The 16042-nt window shown below is 38.7% G+C and overlaps 1 protein-coding gene across 17 annotated transcripts in view; it reads left to right on the top strand.

Annotated features, from left to right (window-relative positions):
• Positions 1–16042, top strand: part of dmd (dystrophin) — a 222171-nt gene that overhangs the window by 137420 nt on the left and 68709 nt on the right. For 14 of the 17 annotated variants that reach the window (XR_014090847.1, XR_014090846.1, XM_081615514.1 and 11 more), the window contains 13 exons: positions 151–320; positions 397–432; positions 999–1122; positions 2157–2235; positions 3102–3214; positions 3698–3826; positions 6305–6497; positions 7164–7309; positions 13950–14050; positions 14276–14387; positions 14483–14596; positions 14685–14840; positions 14926–15096. Coding sequence is in view for 15 of the 17 variants with exons in the window: in XM_081615514.1 (XP_081471640.1) it covers positions 151–320; positions 397–432; positions 999–1122; positions 2157–2235; positions 3102–3214; positions 3698–3826; positions 6305–6497; positions 7164–7309; positions 13950–14050; positions 14276–14387; positions 14483–14596; positions 14685–14840; positions 14926–15096 (1644 nt within the window). In the remaining 2 variants the exon portion in view is untranslated. The remainder of the gene's footprint in view (positions 1–150; positions 321–396; positions 433–998; positions 1123–2156; positions 2236–3101; positions 3215–3697; positions 3827–6304; positions 6498–7163; positions 7310–13949; positions 14051–14275; positions 14388–14482; positions 14597–14684; positions 14841–14925; positions 15097–16042) is intronic. The other 3 variants (XM_081615481.1, XM_081615532.1, XM_081615486.1) reach the window with 1 other exon arrangement.

The following is a 16042-nucleotide window of genomic DNA, read 5'->3' as shown; positions in this document are numbered from 1 at the left end:
TTTCCCGTTTCTTCACCTGGCCTTTTTTTCCTCACCCTGATACAGAACAGGTTCACCCGTTTCCCCACATTCACATCTGCAGCTTCAGGTTTAACTAAAGCCACCACCGCCTGGCTTGTTTGTCCAAATAAATTCAAATTTCTCCTCCAGCTTTCCTCGGCTGTCGGCACGACCAAGCAGTCTGAGGCCACCCAATCGGTCACAGCGACCGTTACCAAGGTGACCACCAGGGAGAAGGTGTCAGCTTTGCGCCACACTCGAGAGTCGCCACCGCCTCAGAAGAAGAGACAAGTAGTGGTGGATTCTGAGCTCAGGAAAAGGTGAGTGTGTGTCCAGACTCCAGTCATCCAGCAGTGATTATCTCCAAGACATTTTCTAACTTTGTGACGTGTTCAGTGTCATGCATCCTTTTCTGCTCTCCTATCTCAGCAGGTAGGTGAATATAGTCAGGTCTGGTCCAATATTAGAAAGTAATGAGTAGATAATAAGGTATTCATCCCCTTTTACTATGTTGCCCCTAAATAAAAATCAACTTGTATGTATTTCTGCTTTGTAGCAACTAGTCCGTTGCATTCCCATTCATTTTCTTCAAACTTGTTTACATCCATATTTGATAGGGATGCACGATATTATCGGCATGGTATCGGTATCGGCCGAGATTAGCTGTGCAATTTAATATCGGACAACGGCCACTCCATCAAATTAACTCCTCCTACTCCTACTGACCCAACACCTGTAGTCTGATGTAATGTTGCTCCCAGTTGAGCCATTATGGAACCATCTTTACCCAGTTCCTGTCCGCCAGTTAAAACAGCTTCTATCTTAGTTCCACAATCTCGTCTATATTAAAGAAATCTCCTGTTTTTAAAGCTGTAAAAGGGAATAGTTCATGTAAACTCCAAACTATTTTGCGCTTCATGACACTAAAGCGGCATTTCCAGCAAATTGAACGTCTTGTTTCCGTTTTTGTCCTTCTCCCGCATGCGTTGTGCCATCAGGTTTGACGTGGACTTCACAGAGGTGCACAGCTACATGACCCGCGGCGAGGCCATCCTGCAGAGCCCCGAGTTCTCCGTGTCACGCAAAGACGGCAGCATTCAGGAGCTGCATGACAAAGTCCAGGTAAAAAAAAAAAAACAGTTTAGTGCTCAATGTGAGAATAATCCCCCACAGCGTTAGATTCTGCTGAGATCTGAGCTACTGGGAAAGCAGGACAAGGTTTTACATCTCATTTAGCAGTCGGGCCTGGAAGGACTGCTGGAGTTGTGATTATGCAACAAGACGGTGTCAAACTTTGTTTAAAAAGTGTTGGTAAAGTGTTGCCCAGTTTAGTTTAATCAATTATGCATAAAATATACTTTTCAAAGTTCTAAATTGAAACAGAAAACGAACCAGATCAGAGACAAATGGAAGCAGAAACGACAAGAAGGGTGAAAATCTTTAGGGAAGTTCAGAAGTGAGAAATGGAGGACACTGACCTCAGCTTGGATGTTTGATTTCGATCAGATTGACACATTAAAGACGGTGAACAGGTCTCGGATAAAAATGCCGATGGTATCTGACAACATCTCGTAAAAACCGCGCCCCAAATTAGCAAACCTAATGTCCCGAATAGCCAGACATTCCCTTCGTGTGTCAGCCACAGAAACAGGGGGGAACCATACTTCATGGAAGGTCTTAAAGACTCTACTTTTGTCACAAAGTGAGTTGGCACTTTATGGAGCGCAGAGTGTTAGAATGCAAGACTGTCACAACGACAATAACTGGTATAGATAAGTAAAAAACATGGCTGCTTGGTGTCTATCCACAGTCTGAAGACGATATAAAAGCATCCTGATAAAGCGGCTAATACCTCCTTTTCTTAATGCTCAGCATCCATCATGCCTGAGGAGTGAAGCAGTTTCTTAGTGATGGTACAGATACTTAGGATGGCTCAATTTGTTATCACGACAGACCTTCGTCCTCTGTGTCGGTCTGTCCTGTGAAATCCCAAGAAAAACATTGAAGTCTGTGCTTCTAAGATGAAATCTAAAATTTTGGAACCCAGCTTTTCCGCCATTAATTACAGCCACCGCTCTGATGTCGAGCCAGTCAGCATCTCTCTGTTGTTCTGCTGTCGAGCTCGTCTCTCTCCTCCTCCGCTCTGTTTGCCACAGGCCATAGACCGAGAGCGGCCGGAGAAGTACAGGAAGCTCCAGGAGGCGACGCGCACGGCGCAGACGCTCGTCGAGCAGGGTACCCGCACACTCTCACACATGCATGCACACCCGCCCCGTCTGTCCCCATGGCAACGCCTCCACCTGTCCCACCCTTCCCACTCGTCTCCATAGAAACACCAACGGAGAAACACACAGCAAGAGGGGACAGAGATTGATTTTTTTGTGTCCTCACCTCTGTCCTTGTGTAATTGTTGGTGTCCCCGAAAGCAGAGATCTCAATTTATAGTCGCCTCTCATTCCAACAGTCTGCCAGGCCAAAATAACACTTTTAAAAGTCTTTCCCCTCCTCCCCCAAGCTGTTTTCCTTTCCAAAAACAAATCTAAACCAGAATAGCCAAAAGAATTGCAATACATCTCCGAAATTTTGATTAGTTCGACATAGAGGTGGATGCTTATTGTATCGCTTATCATTTAAATAAGTTAAACTATCATAAATTTCTGCATGGTGAGAGTTTTGATTTATCACCGTCACAATAAATTCCATCTAACTGTGTTTGAAAATCCGCAAAACTGTCCATATTGTCAGGACTGATAGTTTTTACTTTCCTCAAATGTTTGTTCAGTGAAAGTATTAATAAGTACCAATAAATCTGAAAATCTCACATCACACTTCTTAATGTGACTGGTGTCTTTAAGAAGCACATTAGAAAAATGGGAATGTTTTTCAAAAGCATTATTTGTATTTGTGGGGCTAAAATTGGTGCGACACGCAGTCACAGTCAGACAGTTACCTAAAAAAAAGACTTAAATAGGTTTTATTGTCACGTAAATAGTTACAATAATAATCCCATCAATTGTATTCGGACTGAAATTAGAATCGGACTTCCTGTTGTGAGTTTTCCCATGTAAACATTCCTAAACTCTGCACCCGGCCACCTGCAGAGGGGAGCCGAGCCGATGACATCGCTCAGGCAGCAGAGCAGCTGAACCAGCGCTGGGCGGGATTCTGCGTCCTGCTGGCCGACCGGCTCACATGGCTGGCCTACCAAACAAAGGTACCGAACAACTACAAATTAGGACATGATGGAAATAATGTTTTTATTAGCTTGTGAAATCATTTTACATGCAAAGTCAGGGTTTCCCCCAGTGTATAATAAGCCTGGCAGGCCACCAGGCTTTACTTGTGAACCCACCAGGCTTAACATTGCTTATTTATTTAAGATTTTTTATATATGTTTGCGTTTCTTAAGTTTATAGGTGGTGTTCAGATATTAATCTTCCAATAACACATAATTATCAAGCGATATTTTCAAATTTCTTTTCAACTTTAAACATTTTTTAAACTCAAAAACACTGGAGGAATGACTGGCCTCACACCCCAACCACCGGACTTAGCAAGTTTTCTGGGGGAAACCTTGAAAGTAATAAACAACACTGTATTAAAAGTGAATTTTTTTGATGCAGTGTTTATGTTAAACACATGGAAATAGAAGTCAGTTTTATCTAAATGGTGTTTTTGGGGTTTTTTTGTTCTGCAGGTTTTGGCCTTTTACAGCTTGTACGAGCAGTGTGAGCAGGCAGTGGACAGCAGTGAGAACTGGCTCAAAGTGCAGGCACCTCCAGCGTCGGAGCCAGAACCTCTCAAAGTGCAACTGGACCGATGTCGGGTGAGCGAGGCGACAAGAGAGTCCAACTCAGACACTTTTCAGCCAGCAAATAATACAAAGTTAATCTCACCCCACACTACAACAGCATTATCGATCTCTCTGTCTACTTTCTACATTTTTTTTCTTGTTCCTTTATCTTTTTTTACCTGTTTGATTTTTTTCCCTCCCCCCCATGCACCTTGTCACAGCTTTATTTTGTAAGTACTTCACTATCCACTCATTCTCTTTGGCTTAGAAAACATATTTTTTCTGCTTTGTAGATCCTTTCGGAACAACTGCATTGCAAAAACACAAAATCCTCTTGAGTAATTTTGGTCTAGTTCCCCGGTGCGAATATCAAACTAACTTACAAATAACTTCCCAGCAAGATATAGGAGTTTGTTTCAAGTCAATAACCTTAATATTAAAGAAAAAGTGCTACTTTCATTGGCAGGTTATTTAACTTCTAAGACATTTTTTACCTTATTTCGAGTGCACTAACAGATTTACATTAGACCAAAAGTGCTCTAAGATTTTTTTTTGTTTTTGCAGTGTGAAAAACCACAGCAATGTTTAAAAACAGAAATGCTTGTAAAGTTAGCTTCCGTATAGCTCCAGCTGCTGAAATTACAAATATTAGCTCTTTTATTTTGTATTTTACGAAATAAAAGAGCTAATTTGGAAAACATTTAGAGCATCTGGCTGAAGAGATCATGTTGAGAAGAATCGACTTTTTTTTGTGGAAGGTTTTTCCTCTCCCTACAAACTTAAATGTGAGTCTAATGGCCAAAAGTTACAAGAAGTGTAACCTTATCAACAACGGAGGCAGACAAACTTTTTACGTACCAGCTTGATTATGTTTTGAATAATTAAACTAAGCGAATGAATTTGATGTCAGGGAAAGAGTGTTTATTTCTTTATTGCTGTATTGAATCACCTTTCTGTTAATTACACTGTTAGATGCTCGTAAGCTGAGGATACTGATTGTTGCAGTTTTACAAGAGGAATTGATGTTTGTTGTTGCTGGATACAAGATTTGAGCTGCTCAGGGGTTTCATAATGTTCATGACTCGATTCACCGAGGCACAGGGAAGCTGCACTAAACCCCTTGTCGCTTTATTGATCACAGTGTAGTGAAGTGTTCTTATGCAGTGTCACAAAATGTCAACCTGCACTGGCTAAACTCAGATTTTTGTTTTTATATTGATTTCTATATTGATTTTTTTGTTTTTTTTACTTGTTTATTTATTCTTGTTTTTCCTCCAACAACGAGATCTTCTAATGGATGCACAGTGTGTCAGTGCACAGAATATTACTGTAAAAATACAAAAAAATGACAAAAAGTTGATCATCGCTAGTAGAGCTGAAATGATTAATCGGATTAATCGTGAAGAATCGATTACTAAAATAATCGTCAGCAAATTCAGTAACTGATTAATCATTAATTGGAGTATACAGACTTAAAAAAACGTAATTTGCTGAAAGAACAACACCAATAGTAATTAAGCCAAAACTGTAAAAAAAATAAATAAAAATTATTCATTTTGCATTTGAGATGTTCTACCTGTAGCAATTAAATGGCCTAGTTTTACCTTCACTTGGTTCAAATACAGTAAGAAAATTCATTATTTTTGATACCCAATTATTAATCAGTTAATAGAAAAAAAAATCACTGTATTTGCTCCGATCAAGCGTTCACTAAAACGCTTAATTGTTGTTTAATTTTAGGCAGTAAAATGTATTTTTTCTTAATTTAAAAATGGATAAAATTATTTATTTTCATCTTTAAATGTATTTCTAATATTGTGTAAAAAAAAAATAAAAGCTTAAGTGATGAAATAAAAAATCTGCAGAATATGCTGATATTTTTATCCACTTAATTGATTAATCGTCAGGATACTTGATTACTATAATAATCGTTAGTTGCATGTTCTAACACAGAAAACAGTTCTTAATGTTGGTAGATACATTTTTTAAACCTTGTAAAAGTGGTTTAGAATCCAGTTCAGTCCTTATTCATACTCTTAAAATACTTCTAAAGCAGAAGATAAATGTAACATTGTTATCAGCTAACGGTTAGCATGTTGTGGAGTTCTTATAGTGCCTACAACTCTTTCAGCTGCGCTACAGGGAATGTTTATTAGTCGGCTTCATCAAAACAGTTTTAAGCTACTTCTTTTGTTACAGCAAAAATAAAAGCTTCAAACATAAATGTGACGATTTGTCAAGCTAAAGCTCATATTCTTATCTAGTGTTCTTAAATGTAGCATATGTAGCTCACCAGATGTAGACAGTTGCAGCCAGATAGTGGTTTCTTCACAAAAAAAATTTAAAATAAAATCTTTAAGCTGTGCAAGCTCTTATTAAACCTCTAGACCTGATGTTTGAAGGATTTAGTATTGTTGGGCATTGAAAGTTAAAATACAGAACTTTACAAGATCCAACAATGTTCAGGTTTTTGGCTTAAATCTCCTCCACTTTCCTCTGTTGTGTCACCAGGAGGAGATAGCTCGCCTGTCCTCCCTCCAGCCCCAGGTTGACCTCCTGGAAAAGCGTCTGAATGAACTGAAAGACGAAAAGGAAGGCGAGGAGGACCCATCCGCCTTTCTGGATGCCGACATCACTGCCTTCAAAGAACACTACCACAAGGTGCTGGAGGATCTGCAGGCCAGAGAGAGGCAGCTCCAGCTGGGTGAGAACGGAAAGATGGTTGTTAGTCGCAACTTGTAGGTGAGCTGTAGAAACTGCTTTTAATCAATAACTCATGTACATAGTTGTCAGCAGCTATGTTTCCATTACAAGTTTGCGCAAAACTTTGTCAATATCCTCCCATCACTTCCTGTCATCTTCTTCTCGGTGGTTTGCGCCAGCGGCAACATCCGGTTGTTGACCATGTGAAGCTAAATACATGAGTTCTGATACAGCCACATCCCAGCGCTAAACGTTTTTTACCGAAAAACGAGTTTTCCTTTGAGCAAATTCATTTTCAAAATGCCAAATTGTAACTACATGGTCAATGGAAACGCAACTATAGTTGAGAAACAAAGGGAGACTGTTTTGATTGATCAACTAACTGATTCTAACTGCCCGATTGTGTTTGTATTGGCTTATTGTCAGATTGGCTTTGGAGACACAATGAAACAATAAAAAGGGCAGGAGTCCTTTTTGGCCTCTTAAAATGTTCTCGACAGCAACGACTCGATGCAGTTTAAACAGACGTAGCATCTGCTTTTGTCCTGTAACGATTTTCAACCAAACATTTGATTAAAAACACCCAGAAGATGGAAGACTGCGTGAGCCTTTTCTGTTTACAAGCCTTGACTACCTTTTCAGCCTCTCTCTTCTTTTCTGCCTTCAGTTTTGGAAAGCTTGCCCCCAGCTCGATATAAAGAGACCATATCTGCATTGTTGGCATGGTTACAGCAGTGCGAAGCCAAACTTTCCATCCCATCAACAGCTGTTACAGAGTATCCCATTATGGAGCAGAGACTCAAGGATCTTCAGGTACTCTGCACACACCAAGACAATATGAAAAAAAAAACTCAAAGGAGTTTAGCTTTTTGATGCGGCCATTTTAGTAATGACTGAAATTAAAGTAAGAAAATAATAAGAAAGACATTTCTGTCTAGCCGTTGTGCCCAGGACTTAATGTTCCACTTCAGAACTTTACAGACATTCATCAGAATCATGAAAAACATAAATTTGGGGCTTTTAGTGCTATAAAGTTCCTTTTTCCAAAGTTTAAAGTTAAACTTTTTATCAGAATTCTGATATTTGTTTTGTTTTGTTTTGTTTTTTTAAATATCTGAATCATTTATGATCCTATCAAAAAAGTCTGTTGCGTACTGTTAGCAGGGTTTAAATTAGCATCCGCCGCTAGTCAGATTCATTTAAATTTGATCATGCTCTAGCCAAAGTGTTGGGTTTACATTGTTTACTGCGCTTTGTTTACTATTCTGCCTTTTTGACCACAAAACAATATGTTAAGAAGCAAAGAAAACATGCTACAAGTAGAATGTCGTTTCTGGTGTAAAAGTTGTGGCTCGGGGGCCATTTTTGGCCGCTGAAGTAAATTTGTTCGTCCCCTGACCTCAAGTGCAGCATGGTAAAAATTTGGCCAGCAAAATAAAAAACAATTACTAACCCCAAAAAATATTTTTTCTTCATAACTCAACAGTACTTTTTAATGTTTTAGATCTGTAATAATATACAGATTTAATAACAGTTTGTTTATTGTTGAGCAGCTAAAACAAACACAAAAGAATCACAATAAACTAATTTTTTTGCATTTTTTATTTAGTACATTTTGCAACTTGCCGTCTTAATTCATCCCTCAACAAAGATCCTGAGAAGAGCAAGATGCTTGTTTACCTGAGGCTCTTTTGTAGCCGGAGTTCTTTGGAAAAGAAATAAACTTTGATTATTTTAGGTTGTTTTTCAGAGTCAAATCTTTAAGAATATAAAAATATGTTTTTAAACTACAAATTGTAAATGTAGTGTGTCTGTTGAGCTCACATCCATACACTGGATAATATCTTCTTTTTTTATGATCAGAATACCTGAAGTTGCATCAGATTTTTTTGAGTTTGTCAAATTAATCACCTTACATTTGGTTTGTTTTTCAATTAAAATGTAACATTTTTAATGATTAACCTTCAGGTGATGAGTTGATTAATCTATATGACTGAATAATAATGATAATGATGACAGACAGTTTATGTCCATTTCCCATCCCTAAAAAAAACCCAACATGGGGTGGAAGCCTGTAATCACCTTTTTACTATAAGTAGTAACATTTTATTGCCAGCGGTGATGGCAAACAACCAAGGCAGCCAGCGTGTAAAAAGATCCTTCCTGTTGCACTTGAAAGTAGCAGGCAGAGGAGAGCATGGCGGCCATGCATCATTAGCCGAAAGCTTGATTTAAGCCTCCGACCTTGACAGGAAACTGTGTGTATCTGACACAACAGGACGTTATCTGTAAGTTCATTATGGTGATTGTTAGGGGTGATGGATGGATTTTCAGCTCGCTTTAAAGAATGAGGGAAACGGGAATGAATGGAAAGATGAAAGTTTCAGCTTTTTAAAATGCTGAGATGCAACCAGAAACGTCTGGTTGAGGATCTCCGCGCTCAGGCATTTTAGGATTAAATGAGAAGCATCTAAATTGTTCCTTTTCTCCCAAATAAATGCAAATTTTGTTTCAGCAGTGCTAAGTGAAAATAAGGCAACCATTTACTGGAAACGCTTTGCTAAGTGTTTTTTATTTTCCTCCAAATTGTTCTTTTAATTACTAAAAAGAAGTTGCTATTTTCACTCTTGTCTCGTAATTAAAATACCTGGATGAAACTTTCTGAACAGCCAGTTTTTGTACCAATGAGGTTTAGTGGTTTGCTGCATTAAAAGACCGTCTCCATGACAAATGTTCGTAAAACGTTGCCAGTATTCTGCTAATATATAAGAAAAGAAAACAATTTTGGAATTTTAAGTTTCCATCAAAGAAGAAACGCAATTAAAATCACAGATGAATATGAGTGTTTACTCAATAAGTCATTAAAAATGATCCGCTAACTACTTCCTGTTGTCATCTTCTTTATGGGTATGGCCAAAACAAAAAACAAAAAAAAACCTCATCTGTCAGGCTAAACGTTTTATCAAAAAATTTGTAGATTTTTTTTTTGTTATTTGATGTATTACCTTTAAGCAAATTTTAATGTAAACTGTAAAATAGTAGTAATATAGAAACTTATTTCTGTATTTTATATGTTTTTAATTTTCATTAGCTGTAGCAATAAAAATTTGCATAAAGAAGCATTTTTATGTGCAATTTGATTTTTATGCTGCGATAAAAATCAGTATTTTTATCGCAGCATGAAAACTACGTCAGCCTTGACACAAAACCCGGCAGAGTAACGCAATTTAATTCAGAACTTGTGTGTTTGTGAAGCCCAAACACCATCTTTGAGACAAAAGCAGAAATCATCTTATGAAATTAGTTTCTTGTTTTTAGTTTGTATTTTATCAGTCAAAAAGAAAATAGAAAAATAAATCTACTTACTATGCAAACAGTCGTCCGGATTCACACGCCGTTCATTATGCGTACCTGAGAGAGGGGAATTATTTATGTGTGCGTGTGTGTGCATGTGTGTGTGTGTGTGTGCGTGCGTGCGTGCGTGCTGTTGTTTTGCTTAGGCCCTTCTTTTGGTAAAAACCAATTACCTTGTTTGGACCTGAAGACTTTGTTGGAATCAAAAAGTTATTTTTTTAGTATTTACTTGGGTGATGCATCAGAAATGAACACAAACCTCTTAACTGTAAGTTCTCCAATGTTTTGTTCAGGTTCTACAAAATAAAGTAAAAAATCAAACAAAAACACCCTCTATAAGGCTGGCTTTTTAACTAGGGTGTGTGTGTGTGTGTGTGTGTGTGTGTGTGTGTGTGCGTGTGTGTGTGTGTGTGTGTGTGTGTGGGTGGGTGTGTGCGTGTGTGTGTGTGTATGTGTTTCTACCACAACCCTGTAATTACAGGAGGCAGATGAGCAAAATCCCACTGGAGCGAGTTGCTGTCTTGGTTTATCTCTATATCTACCTAGAAACACACCCACACACACACATGCCCACCCCCATACCCACACACACACGTTCACACAAGGGTGAGAAAGTCTTTACAATCCCAATTTTCATGCACGAAAGAACATTTTGTGACCCATCACATAACAATAATCTATATTTGCTTTCAAAAGGATACATTTTTCATATTAGTCGCATTGATTTTTTTAATATTTCAAATGAAGTGAAGATTACATTGTAGTTGCAAGTGTGTGTGTGCGTGTGTGCGTGAGTCTGCATGCGTGTGTGTGTGCGTCTGCGTGTGTGTGTATGTCGGCTAAATTTGATAGCAGCCTTTTACTGTAGCCTGATCTTAATTAGAGTAGCAGATAATAATTAGAGATTCATCCTGCATGCTGATGAGCTTTTGTTTATTCGGTCCAACTGTTTCTCCTCTCGTAGCCTATAGCTGTCATTATATGGGAAATAAATGAGTTTTTCCTCAGGTAGGAGATCTTATTTTTATTCCCACACCTTTTTTTTCTTTAAGAAAATATAGATTAAAGACGCCAGCTGAGATAAGTGAAAGCATGATCCGGATGGATTATGACACAGTGAATCCACAGCTCCTTAAAGGATTTATCACTTCCATAATTCAGTCATTAGACTCAACAGCATCCACTTTCACAAGACATTTTTTATTTTTTATTTTTGCAGTGCAGGGATGTAAACAGGAAGAGGGGATAAATGACTTTGAGTTGATGTTCATTAAATCTGCAGATAGTTTCCCCCTGTTGTTCAGTACAAATGAATTTCACAATGCGAACTTGGTTAGAGAAAAGAAATTGACTTGAGACACGACATTCACAAAATATTCCGCTCTTGTGAAACGGGATTATTGAACTGCGTGACATAACTTTATGAGAGATGTTATCTGATTTGATTTTGTGGTGATGCTTAAATATGTCCGGGACAAACTGAAGGTCTGCATTGTGATGCTGATGAAGATTTTTCAGGAACTTAGTTTAAAAAAAGTAATCTCTGGATCTCTGCTGCTTGCCAGCGGTCATATCAGGTGAACTGTGGCTCTTAGACAATTGTTAGATTGTTAAAAGTGAACACTAGAATCTTCAAAAAACTCAGCCAGGCCACAGTCTATTTGAAAAAACGCTCTGTAGCTCAGGACACGACTTTCTACGAGTCATAAGGACCAAAAGGTTTCTTCAGGAATAAGATAATGTTCCTTATTGGGTTTTTCAGAAGAATACCTGTTTGGGGATAACTGTTAGCCAAAGGTTAGCTTACAGCCTTCCAACTAAATCTTGAAAAGGAAGAAAAGGAATAGCAAACTCTTCCTGTAATTTATCATCTAGTGTGCTTTTCCACACTACTGTGTAATCTTACCAACCATTTTATGACTTGTTTCAGGTTAGACTTCCTTTTTTACCTTCAGAAACGCCTTGACTGCTCATGACAAAGACTCAGTGAGTTGTCATTTGGGTCAGCCAGAACAAAATTTACCCATAAAATAACACCAGCAGCTTGAACTCTTTGTACAAGGCAGGATGGATGCATGCTTTTATCTCCACCATTTACCCACAAATGTCAACTTTATTCATATAATTGACATTTTAATACAATAAAGCCAGCATTGTATTAAAAATCCAGCAATGAAATTGTAAAATCAATTGAGTGAGGCCGAGTTGGAAATGATGAAGACTGCACAATGGTAAGTGCTCTTGTCCAGAGGGTTACAGTAGTTACAAAAGCAAAAACAAACAAGATTACAATTAGCTAACCTCTCCGGTATTCACGCGGGTTAGCTGAAATAGTTCAAACACCAAATATGCATTGACACGCAGTCTTATCACTACCACAGAAGCTAACATCTACAGTTTTCCTTCTCTTGTATTAGTACCCAACCCTGACAGCCAATCAGTGTTGTTATTGGCTGCTTTGCAAACACCAACCAATGGTGTCCCAAGTAGAGTTGCACCTGGGTATTAAGCTTCACAAACTGCATTTTCTTTTCAATATTTTAAATATGCGCTACGAAAATAAAAGTAAATTGGGACATTTTCCAGCACTAATTTGAGATTATCCTCCAAAATTAAATTAAATTCAGTTTATGTATGCAGCGTCAATTAACAACAAATGTCGTCTCAAAATCTGCTAACATGATTCCTCGAACACTGAACCGCCAATAGTTGGGGATCCCTTCTGCTTCTGTTTTAAATTAATTAAAGTGAAGGAGATTTTAATTCATCCAGACAAAACAAACATGAATTACCACCTCCCACCCTTATGGGTCAGTAGATCTGAATATAACTGGCAATGCAGTAGTTATGTCCAATAAAACCTGAACCCAAAGGCGACATGAATGATGAAAATGACACTGGGCCTGAAATGGAGCCTTGTAGAACTCCACATGCTTTTTGTTGTTGAGAATCTGAGGCCTGTGGCTGTTTAATAAGGCAAGATTAGAGAGATCGTTTGACTTTTTATTCTTTAAAGCTTTTTGATAATTTAATCAGCAGTTCTTTTTAAAATCCCTAGAGGAACATGTTGTTATTTTCCATTTTCGCTCAGCTCAACTAGAATCGCGACTCGGTGCACAAATGGATTGTTGCGATTAGACTCGACTGGAGCCGTAGTGACCAAATTATCTGTGCAGGTAAACGTAGAAGTGAGCTTCTCAACACCCAGGTTGAAACCAGCATCCAATCATTAAAAGCAGTGGTGAACTGTGATGCAGTACAGTGAATTTATCTGACAAGAATGATGTGACTGAGGAACAGTTTTCACTGAAGAGAGGGAATCTGTAAATACAACAAGGAAATGATACCTGTTTGACAGGTTTCATGAAAAGGCCGAGAAAGTCAATCGGATGCTCTTTGAGAATGGTTTGGAGAGGTTCCCCTTTAGCTCCAACATGACTGAACGCCAGTGCACAAAATGTGTTTGATGATTTTCATGCAAAAACAGTTAAAATCTTCCAAAAATATACTCCTAAGCATTGTAGACTACCTTCCAAGAAGAGTTAAAACTGTTATAGCTGCAAAGGGTGGACCTAGGCCGTATTAAATAAAAAGACAAGTGACTCAACACTTTGGGCAATTAGCGTATTTTACAGATGTTTTTACATAAAATTTTTGATGGTGAATTAATGGTTGAGTAAATTCTTTATGTTTGAACCACATAATATAAAATTACTTCATGGAAATGCAAGCGTGTGTCTAAGTTCTCTACATTTCAGGCAAAATCATTTGGGGAGGAATTTCAAATAGTTCCATAATGCAAGCCGAGAAAAATTAAAGTAGCTATATTTCTCAGTTTTGTAGTGCAGACACTAGAAATTGTACTTTACCAAGAACCTAATGTGGCGTGCTTTTTCCAATACTCTCTGACTCGGACTCTTTACACATTAAGGTATCTGTGTGTTTGACACCATCTCAAAACTGGGCCCAGATTTCCCTCTGTGTGTTTATCACCCCAAAGCAAAATGTCTTCCCACAGACAGGCCTCTTCACACCTTATTTTCTTGTTCATTCCTTTGTCTTCTCGGTCTCATGTTGTCCATCTCCGCCTCCCTCTCAGGCTCTCCAGGCGGCCCTGGCTGAACACCAGGGCGAGGTCGACTACTTGACTTCAGCCGTTGAGCAGGTCTTTCAGAAAGCTCCACCAGACATCAGCCAAAAGTAAGACAAAGGAAGATCATACGTCATTGTAATTGTAAAGGTAACAGAGACAACGGTCTCAAGCACCTTTAGTTAAAAAGTCAACATAATAAATAAAGGTGGGCAACTAAGATCCATATTGTGATGTTTAGGGAAACACAAAGACTTCAGTGACTTCAATTTTGAAAGGACACTTTGATTGACTGACAATCTGCAATGGCTACATAAGTTTCTCTTGTGTTGAAGGTATCGCCTAGAGATAGACGCCATAATGGCCCGCTGGAGACGATTGGGCTCCATTCTGACAGACAGCGTCCAGAGAATCCAGGAGCTCATGGCCAAACTGATGCAGTTTGAGGTGAGACTCAAGAGACAGATCATGTTTTCAAGATTTGTGCACACCAAACAATGTGTGTGTCCTGCTCTCACTTCCTGTCTATTTCTCTCTGCTAGAATGACGTGAAGACTCTGAAAAAGTGGATGGCAGATGTGGATGTGTTTCTGAACGAGGAGTGGCCCGCTCTGGGAGACTCTGAGGCTCTGGAGAAACAGTTAGAGCAGTGCACAGTAAGAAAACAAGCGTCCAGGCACGATTTTTGGATCAAACTGTCTCAATCCGTAGATTCCTGTTCTTTACGCGCTGTACCTTGACTAGGCTCTAGTGAATGACATCCACACCATCCAACCCAGCGTGAACGGAATCAACGAAGTGGGTCTGTACCTCAAGAAGGACGCAGAGCCACCCTTTGCCATCCACATCCAGAAAGAACTGGACGAACTGAACATGCAGTGGGAGAATGTATGCAAACAGGTATGCAACAACAACAACCACCACACACAAAGTCGTCTCCAAATTTCTGCCATCCGGTTTGCATTCACTTTTCTTCTCTGTGTAGGCCTATGCAAAGAAGTCGGCCTTGAAAGGGGGCCTTGACAAGACCATGGCGTTGAGGAAGGAGATGCAGGAAATGCAAGAATGGATAAACCAGGCCGAGGAAGACTATCTGGAGAGAGACTTCACATACAAGACACCAGAGGAGCTGCGCAAGGCAGTCGAGGAGCTCAAGGTGTGTTTGTCAACATGTAAGATCACAAGACATGGAAATTTCAACCTTTTTGTTGTATGATAATCCATGTAAAGATTGTTTCATTGCTGATGCCGTAAAGGACTCAAGGCATGTGTCCCAAACAATCAAAAGGAAGATTAATCCGAGAGTCTTAACTTTAGCTTCTGCTGTCCATTCTTGTCTTTAAGTTTTTTTGGACTCACTTCTATGTGACTCGTGTCCAAAAGCCTTCACCTCATTCTTTGCTCACATGTAGTACACTAGCACATATCTTTTGACTATTTTTTCACCAAGCTCAAGTCTGCACTTGCTCAGTCCTCAGTAGCAGAAGATCTTGACTTTCTGGACAGTCTTGTTAGTTAACATGTAGCTAACATGTTGTGCTAGCTAACATGTTGTGTTAGCTAACATGCTGTGTTAGCTAACATCTAGCTAGCATGTTGTGTTAGCTAACATATTGTGTTAGCTAACATTTTAGCTAAGACATGACAATTATTCCAAGGACATCTGGTCCTCCCTTTAAAGCACTCAGTTCTCTATTTCGATTGAGGATTGAATTTCAAAACTTCACACGTTTGGGAAATTAATTAAATTTTTAATTAAAGTTTTTAATCACGTCGAATTAGAATGCATCTAATCACTCATTACAAATATTTAAAGGCAGCTTTATTTGCGTTGTCACAAATCACTTGAGCTATAGTATAAATATTTGAAGTTTATCATACAAATGTACATCGACCAAGCAAAACATTATGACCACTGACAGAATTAGTGTGTTCAGCAGGATCACCAGAGGCTAAGGCTAACTGGTGATGTTTTGGATGATAATAGACAATACTCCTAAACTGGAATAAACCGACTAAAAATAAAAAGCACTTAGTCATATTTGAAATGTTAGAAATATTTCAGGCATTAGCTGGACACTAACTGAAAATAATATCTCACC

Source organism: Poecilia reticulata, chromosome 2 (genome assembly GCF_904066995.2).
Source record: "Poecilia reticulata chromosome 2, P_reticulata-male-v2, whole genome shotgun sequence".
Lineage (NCBI taxonomy): Eukaryota > Metazoa > Chordata > Actinopteri > Cyprinodontiformes > Poeciliidae > Poecilia > Poecilia reticulata.
This window is presented reverse-complemented; position numbering and strand designations above follow the sequence as displayed.